Source organism: Meleagris gallopavo, chromosome 3, assembly GCF_000146605.3.
Source record: "Meleagris gallopavo isolate NT-WF06-2002-E0010 breed Aviagen turkey brand Nicholas breeding stock chromosome 3, Turkey_5.1, whole genome shotgun sequence".
In the NCBI taxonomy this organism is placed as follows: domain Eukaryota; kingdom Metazoa; phylum Chordata; class Aves; order Galliformes; family Phasianidae; genus Meleagris; species Meleagris gallopavo.
In genome coordinates, this window is record NC_015013.2 from 25,595,336 (window position 1) to 25,604,475 (window position 9,140).

The 9,140-nt window shown below is 38.5% G+C and overlaps 1 protein-coding gene across 1 annotated transcript in view; it reads right to left on the bottom strand.

The window, feature by feature from the left end:
- The window catches only part of MTRR (5-methyltetrahydrofolate-homocysteine methyltransferase reductase), a 25,383-nt gene that overhangs the window by 15,453 nt on the left and 790 nt on the right, over positions 1-9,140 (bottom strand). Inside the window, exons 2-6 of the mRNA XM_010708518.3 lie at positions 7,351-7,504; positions 5,352-5,469; positions 4,027-4,378; positions 2,664-2,786; positions 2,111-2,264 (exon numbers count right to left, since the gene is read on the bottom strand). Of these exons, the coding sequence (XP_010706820.1) occupies positions 2,111-2,264; positions 2,664-2,786; positions 4,027-4,378; positions 5,352-5,469; positions 7,351-7,504 (901 nt within the window). The remainder of the gene's footprint in view (positions 1-2,110; positions 2,265-2,663; positions 2,787-4,026; positions 4,379-5,351; positions 5,470-7,350; positions 7,505-9,140) is intronic.

Genomic DNA, 9,140 nt, shown 5'->3' on the forward strand with positions numbered 1-9,140 from the left:
GGTTTATAAATATCTGAGGTGTGGCGGCCATAGCGGTGAGGCCAGTCTCTTTTCAGTGGTACGTGGAGACAGGACGAGGGGAAACGGACATAAGCTGCAGCACAGGAAGTTTCGCACGAATGTGCGTAAGAACTTCTTCACGGTGAGGGTGACGGAGCACTGGAACAGGCTGCCCAGGGAGGTTGTGGAGTCTCCTTCTCTGGAGATATTCAAGTCTCGCCTGGACGCCTACCTGTGCGACCTGGTGTAGGGAACCTGCTTTGGCAGGGGGGTTGGTCTCGATGATCTCTAGAGGTCCCTTCCAACCCCTACAATTCTGTGATTCTGTGATTCTGTGATTAGAAGTGCTCTGATGCTAAAGAACTCAATGTGCCCTGTTCAAACAACTTTACACCCACTGTGTAACATCAGTAATTGCAGACAGGAGCTACTGAAGGCAGAGACGAAAGAGTATCTCTCTGTGACTACTGAAAGAGACTCTGAGCATTACCCCAACTTACAGAGAGATTTAAGTTTTATGTAGCCAATTAGCAGGGTTCTGATTTGTACAGAGTAACTTGCTAGCCTTTAGGAGAGACCAAACTTCAAGCCCACTTTCCTACTAAGATTTGATGTTTTATCCCTCCACTGCCTCCTCCTCCATGTTCTCCTCCTTCATTGCTTTCTTTGAAGCTGCACTTGGCTCCTTAAAATTGTAAATACTGTAAACAGTGCAAACAGGTGACAATGCTTAGAGGTTAGGCAGGTGCAAAACTAGCCCTGACCTGAAGGCTGTTAAAAAGCCAGACTGGCTCTGCAGACACAGGGCTCATCTTCAGCGCAGGGACCAGCAACTTATGTCATGCCAAATTAAAAAACAAATATGAAACAGAAACAACAAAACAATATGAATATGTAAAAAAACTCATCAGATCTACATGGGATGCAAGCAATGTTGTTTGTTGGCAGAGAGGGATGTTTAGGGAAGAAATATCAATTGTCTGCTGCATTCACCATTCGCAAGTAGCCCCTGTACTCATCAGGAGAGGACTAGTTCCTAATTACATCCTAAACCTTCTTGTGCACGTGTAGCTACCTGGGGGATAGTAATACTTAAATGGCAGTTAGATTTGTGCATTCCATCTGTACTGTTTTGACTACTTTGTCCTTCCAAATCCCTGTATTATGGATCAAGGACTGAGGGAAAGGTATGAATGAGACCGTACAGCACATTAGAAGGCACAGCATCCCAATCTGAAGTGCAAATTCTTCATCCTGAAGATCAAGTAGGATATACCAGAGCAAGAAACCTAAGGGAATGGCAACCTTTGCAATCACCAGAGCTCTCATGCACCACTGTAGCAAGGCATACATTGGGAGAGTGAATGGAAATGTTATGTTACTGCCTGCCATACAAACCCACCTCATCAACAAACATGTTATTCATCAAGGCCAGGAACAGGGGTCCATTTAAATCTCATACTTCAGGGACAATTCGTGCAGCCCTCAAAGATCCAGGTAATCTTGCAGTGGGAACTGATTTACTGGCAGACTGGCGTAACACAGACCCCTACCCCATCTTACTGAATTGGAAGCACGATTCAGCACCACCATTACGACACCAATTGCGTGTCCAGGACAGAGCAATTCTCATAGGTCCTGTTAGTAGTATGTGGACATATCTTGAATCTTACGCATCCCTTTATGAGAAATGGGACCATAAAAGTCAACAAAACTGATACACAAAGACCAACAAGCCCCTTAAAAAGCACCACACAGCAGCAGTAAGTCTTATACTCCAGGAGTGCAGCTCTCCAAGGACGTAGGGCAGATGAATGAGAAAGGGAGATTTTACTTTCAGCTAGAAAAATGTTAGGTTACGTGCACAGAAGCAGAGAAGATGACTGACAGAAGAATCTCAGCGACAGAATCAAGTTCCTTTTCATAAGCTAAGTCATCAACAGTACAAAGAGGAGCAGATTTTGTGCCCACTCCTTCTGACTTCTGGCATACCTCTACAAAATAACAGTTGTGTAGCAATATCTAAGTTCAACATGCTCAGAACTATGCATGCCAACTACTACTATCACAGAGAGAAATATCTTTTCATAACCAATGTATCACACCTTACCTTTTTTTTTAGTGTCCTGCTTAACCTTTATACAAACAAAATTCTCTCCTTTTTCAGAAAGTCCCAAGATGTGAAGCAGTTCTTCCACCTCACTGACATTATTGGGACATATTACACAGAAAGCATCTCCAGGTTGGTAATCAAAGGCTGTATTCTGTTTGAAAAAAGGAAATCATTTCAATAAAACTGAAAAGTAAACCAAGGCCAACATCATCCCCATTCCTAACATTCATTAAAAAGGATGTGGCTAACAGTTTCTGAGTACTTCCTAAAATGTATATTTAATTCAACAGCATATCCATGGAACAGCAAAGAAATGAATTTGACAGTCTTCATTGGTTTCTGTGGAGCCATAACATTCAGTAAACAAATCAGGCTTTGGACTTACAAAACAAATCAGCCTACGTTGACATCATGCTGCTGTACAGGAAATCTTTCTTCTTTTTAACTATCAATTCTTTCTCTGCCAGTTATTATGCATAATACACATGCTTTTTACCTTTCATTTTACCCACTCATTAAAAAAAATTACAAAGCTATCACACTAACTTACTGCAATATCAAGTTCTAAAAGCAATGCTGTTTTTACTGCATCTTCTCTAGTGAGCTGGGATGCTTTTGTAACTGGCACTTCGAAGGTTGTTCCCTCTGAAATCAGTGAGGACAGATGAGGATTCTGAAAAAGAGGACATGACAACTTACACCAAAAAATGCAAATCAGCTGAATAACAGCCTACTAAAACAAGAAGAGGGAAAACATGTATCTTCTACAAACATAAGTGTTTATCTCTGCATTTTTAAAATCACATCTAAGTAGTAACAGGCATACTTTCGACTATAAAAGTCCATATGCCTGAATAGTCCAATGGCCCTAAACTGTTATGAAATGCAGCTAGTTGTTGCCTTTCTCAATAGCTCTTAAAAACAGCCACTTGGATTTTATGGGTTAGTCTCTCAGGAGTAGCTTATCCTGAGTGTCCAATCTCTCTTCTTAAGCTCTATAGTACCCCTCTCAGCCTGAGTGTTGTAATAGCAGAATACCTTTAAATCTCCTTTCAGTAATTTGGACAGTTGAACTCAACAACTTAGCCTCAGATCTGCTTCATTCACAAAGACTTGCCTGATAACCAGCACTTCTGACTGATCTCAGCTACCATCTCTCTCATTTTGCATTGCTTAAGTACTGGGGAACAGGGCCTTTGCCCTTTCAGCTGTGTTATCACATCCAGCTCCTTCACTGAATGACCTCCTCACAGAATGACCAAAACATCTGCCCTTTGGCAATTAAGCTGAAAAGTTTGAATCACACTTGCCATTTCACTAAATTTGCCCACTTGAGATGATCACTGATTTATGCTAATTCTTCTCTTTATACAGCAGCTCTTATTTCTACATGGTTTCATAATAAAAGCACACTGGATTTTGATCTGCACTTCATCTTCTGTCTGTTATAGTACAGTTATGGCCACTCTTCTACAATCACTAGTTTGTAAGTTATTAAATATGCAGAAATATTTTGAGCAATTTCACATCTTCTTTAGGCACTCTGCAAGTATTAAAAATATGAACTGAAATTGCACCATAATCCTTTCCAAAGGAAGATGTTTTCACTGTCTGAACACGATGAATTATTTATATTAAATAAATTGAACACTGATGATTTTAATTTTTCCCTATTCCTGGCAGCGTTGTTTCTCTATCAAATTGTAATTCTGTTAAAATACATTTTTACATCAGTGTCCTTAATTCATACAGTGAAAATTACTTTCTTAACATACGAACGGCCTTTTCACTTACAATTAAAAGACTCCCGTGGCCAGGGATGTATTTCCTTTAGATATATATCCATTTGTTCTTTTTAGAGGCATGTTCTTACCGGAACTGGAGGCATTCATCATTCAAAGTGAAGTTCTTACCTCCCCGTGGGTGTCCTGAAACTGAATCTCTATATACTCTGGTGGCAGGGCAGGAATATTAAGAGCAGACTGAGAGATGGGAGGGACTGAGCGAACAAGCGAAGGTTCAGTATCTGTAGCTGAAGCCACAACATTGATATCAACCAATTTATGTGATGGACCATCAGAAATCCTCACTCCTTCATCTTCTAAATTCAAATTCTGTATTTTTGAGCTTAAGTTCATTTCACGCCCAACATGTGGGTCTGCACTGACATCGTTGCTCATGCCTTCTTTTTCTTTCTGCAACAGAAATACTTCCTTGAGGGCAAGCCAAAGTCCATCAATCCAAGGATCAACCACTAGTTCCAATCTAAAGAGGGAGAGAGAAAAGAGAAGGAAAAATACATTAAAAAAGACAAAAAAAAAAAGAATGGACTCGTTGTAAACTTACTGCACTGTTAATTTAGAAATGATCAAAAAAAGTAAAAAAGCTATTATAACAAAAAAATAATCCCGGTAACAAATATTTTCGCTTAGTTATTAATGCTATGCAAAGGTATATAGTTCACAGTATACAGAAGCCTCACTCTTTTTCCAATTTCACATTTTTATTTTCTTAGGCTGATCATCATGACAGCAAGTTGAAGGCTCGGTAGCAAAACCTGCAGCTTTTCACAAGCAACAGAAACATCAATGCCTTAAAACAATGCTGCACTTTTACTATTCTAGAATGCAAAATATAATTTTTATGATTATGGTAATGTTTGTATTCCATTGCTTGTGTCATCATCCACAAAACCAGTAAAATATGCACTTGAAAATAAATAAACCAAGACTGCAGCCTACTGGTCAGAGAGAGCAACAGAATAGGTAAGGAGCTGTTTTCTTACATACCTCCTCTATTTCATAAAATAAAATTACTTTTACATAATCTCTCTAACCAAAAAAAAAAAAAGAGATACTTTATAGAACATGGAGAAGAATGTAAAATGTATTTTAGAGTGTGCCTAAAGCATTCCAACTGCACACATGCTGTGGAGCTGGTTTTGTTTGAGTAAACTTGGATTGGATTTTAAAAAGCTTATCTTTATTTGGAACAACTTAGTTTATAAAACTGCTGTATGCCCTCCATTTTTAAAGGCATTTACAGATGTCTGCTCAGACTTTAAAAATGCAGTTGCACTGAATGGCAATTAAGATTGAAAATGACATACTATATTCAGATAGGATTAATTCCTCAGAGGTGTTGGGTAATCGGGTTCAGCTGATTTTAGAGTTTCGCCAAAATAATATCTAAATATTACATATCAAAGAAACAAAACTCAAACTTATTTGGTTCTTACCCTACACAATCATCTGCTAATCCTGTATCATAGAAATGCTGGGCACCAAGTTCTTGAAGTAGTCGGTCTACTGTCTTTCCACCGTTACAAAAGAACGTGTACTCTGAGTCTCCCAGACCTAAAACATACAAAGAAAAAAAGATTGTCAGCCAGTCAGCCACACAGGCTACACAAAGATCTGCAAATAAAACACAACCTTCTTGCAGGCAAGCAAGATAACACGATATATCAAAGCATTTTGTATTTTGAGGACACTTATATTTATTTATTTTTAAGTCATAAATCTGTATTAGTTTCAAAGTATTGCTGAGAAAGTCATTCCTCCTACACAAATATAAGGCAGAATTTATCTGAAAAATACTATTCTTAGAAAGCATTTCTGAGGAATATTGTTTTAGATAGGGACTTTAAAAATAATAATTAAAAAAACAACCACCCTAATCTCTCTGAGAGGAAAATGTAGAGAGTTGAAATAATTAGAAACAGAGTGAAGCTGATACTCTCTTCTGATAAATCACATGGTATCTCCCCTTTAGATTAGAACTATTATTACCACTATACCTTCCTTAGTAGTAATACATTCTATTACAAACAAAGTGGCAGAATTTTAAGTGATTTAAAAATATCAAAACCTATAACAGTCACGAAGATGTTCCATTAGATGACACACTGCTATCACTTAAAAAGACAGGGGACTCAAGGTTACAGTCAGTGACTACATGGAAGACCTGAGTTAGACAAGGTTATCCGACACACCTTCAGAGAGATTAACCACACGTAGCTCATCTTAGCAGACACCTTCTTAGCCATCCCAAAGACCTCTGGTTATGCAGTCTCCACAAATTCTCTAATTCGCCCTATTGTTTCACTATCCTCACTAGCACAGTTTTTCCACAGCCTGCCTCTTTCTGGCATACAACTCTTATCACACCTACCTGCAATGGACTATTTCTTTCTTCTTTAAAACAGCTTTTACATCAGAAGTAAATATTAGGGGGCATCCACAACCTCACTGGGCAACCTGTCCCAGGGTCTCATCACCCTCACAGCAAAGAATTTCCTTCTAATATCTAGTTTAATTCTACCCATTTCCAGCTTAAAACCACTTCCCCTCGTCCTATCACTACATGACTTCTTAGGAATCCCTCCCCAGCTTTCCTGTAGGCTCTTTTCAGGTACTGAAAGGCCACTAAAAGGCCCCACTGCAGCCTTCTCTACTCCAGGCTGAAAAATCCCAACTCTCTCAACCTGTTAGATATGAAAAACTTAATTGCTGCACAGAATGTAACGTATAAATAGGTAGCAGCATAACATCCTCTCAAAATGTTTCCTGATTAAGACGTGTATATTTTATACTGCCATGCTACAGGTTCACAAGAGATTTCCTTCCAATGTGGAATTTCCTCAAAAGAAATCAAAAATTTTTCAGACTCCTCTCCAGCAATTTAAATTTGTCAGGTTAACAAATGTTTCTGGAGTTTGAAAACTCAGCAAACCGACCTGCTCAAGATCCATCATATATCTGGTGCATTTTGCCTATTCAACATGTAACATAAGGTTATCTTTCTTCTATCCACCAAGTGTGACATTCAAAATGGAAAGACCTATAGCAAATGTGAAAGGATGAGATGATGCTAAAAGCTTATTTATCATAAATGTTTTACATTGCTGCACAGAAAAAAACAATCACACACAAAGCCAAATAAACTCAGCTAGTAGTCCATAGGGATTTCACACGAAATAAAAACTTCAGCAACTACAGATAGTTAATATCACGTTTTGTTTATGGAAAGAAAATTGAACTATAAAAAGTTAATTGGTAGCTTGCATTCAGATCACTTCTGTGATATTATTCCTTTATTGCACATAGAGATTAAGAAAAAGCCCATAAAACTGTTGATACTGCAGAAATAAATAAAACAAACCTTATTTAGAAGTATAACACAAAATTACTCAGTGACAGGCAAGCGCTGCATTAACATACAAAACACCACATCACCTAACAATCCATACTGAAGATGTGCCAAATGATCAGGTGGCAAGGTCTTATCCCGGATTTTCTTAACAAATTTGCGGGCAGTGTCTGGTGGGTCGCCGGTACCAGTCGTGGAAATGACAATAACTACAGGATCCTTTTCCGTTTCCAAATTGTACTACAAGTAATAGAAGAAGCAATTACAAGGTGCCATTTCATAACGACTTGAGGCTTTACACATTATTTTCCTTCTCCCAAAGGCACACAGGGAATTTTTAAATCACAGCTTACCGGTATTAAACTACAGAAAGCGTTTCAAATAATTGGAAATTATTTCAGGGGTGCAATCTATAATCTTGCTTACGGCTTAAATCCAGTGTACAGAACCAATTGAACAGAAGAATTGTAATGTGACTACCAGAAAGCTTATGAACCGCTGGCTTGCTCCTTACCCTCCTCTCTGCCATTACAAGCAACACCATCTCCTTCAACCACTTTGTAAGCGTTTCAGTTTAAATTCATTCCCAGCATTCCAAGTTCAATGAGACAGCAGGGTCATGAGAAAATATAAAGAAAGATGTCAAGAAATAATGTGTAATCATTTTAAGCAGTTTCAGGACTGCAATTCAAAACGTCAGAGTACAACTCCTCTTCTAAACACTTAAGTCACTCAAATCTCTCCTCCTCCTCAAGGGATGTGAAGCTTATCCCTTACAATGCAAAAAAAGATGAGAAACACAAAGAGACAGAGTATGAAGCAGCTCTGCCATTGTCAGTTTTCTCTTCACAACTTTCTTGAAGAGTCCAAGAACAGTTGCATGGAACTACTTAAATTATCATCTATTACACATTCTCCTCTCCACATTTGAAGAGTTCAGGGGAAATACTGAACAACTGCATAAAGAATGGCCTTCTCCTAACCGACTAGGACAGACAAAACAGAAATGTTTTGCTTTGTCATCTAAGGTACACACACAACTTTGTGAACCATGCAGGTTGTGGAATAACCTGTCAGATCTAACTTACCCAGAGGAATTCATCAGAAGCCACACACAACTCAAGCAAGCTCTTGCTCCTGTTAGCTGTCATCCTGCCTTCCCCTCTCTAATTACACCTCATTCCCAGAAGTACCATTTATTTACAGCAAAAAGTAAGGAAAAGGAAAAGGTTAAGTGATGAAATTTAATTTTTTCCCCTCAGTACTTAATTCTCACATTCTCAACTCAGTGCACCTTTCCAACTCATCGCTCTGAGTTGTATTGCTATACCTGACAAATGAATTTAATGGCAGGCCAATAACAGGACTAGAAATATCCTGTCTGCTGTCTTTCTGAAACTAATCTCCAAAGCTGTCAAATGCAGAAGAAATAAATGGAAGAATGTAAGGATAATCTTCATGTTCCCTGCTTGCTGCACGAGCTTCCTTGTAAGACCCTTCAATATGCTCATACTACATCATACTTACACTGAGTATTACTCAGTAAACATTCATTCAAAAAGCAGATGTCCAGCTACAAAATGAATTGTATACCAGAGAAAGCAACTTGCTAAAAGGAATCTAAGTTATTTTTATAAACTTCTCACATTTTCAAGTGCACAAAGTGATAGTTTCTGCTCATCTCAGTTGAAATATTTACACATTTTGATTGTTTGCTTTTTTAGAGGACCTACTTTATGAAGGGACTGCAATTCCCTGAATTGCAGTCCACTGAGCTTTTAGTTACGTGACATGACAGAAACTAAGTTTTCAGACCTTTACCCGTGGACAACAGCAAATAGTGAAAAGCCACTTCCTTACTCCAGGCAAGCTTCTT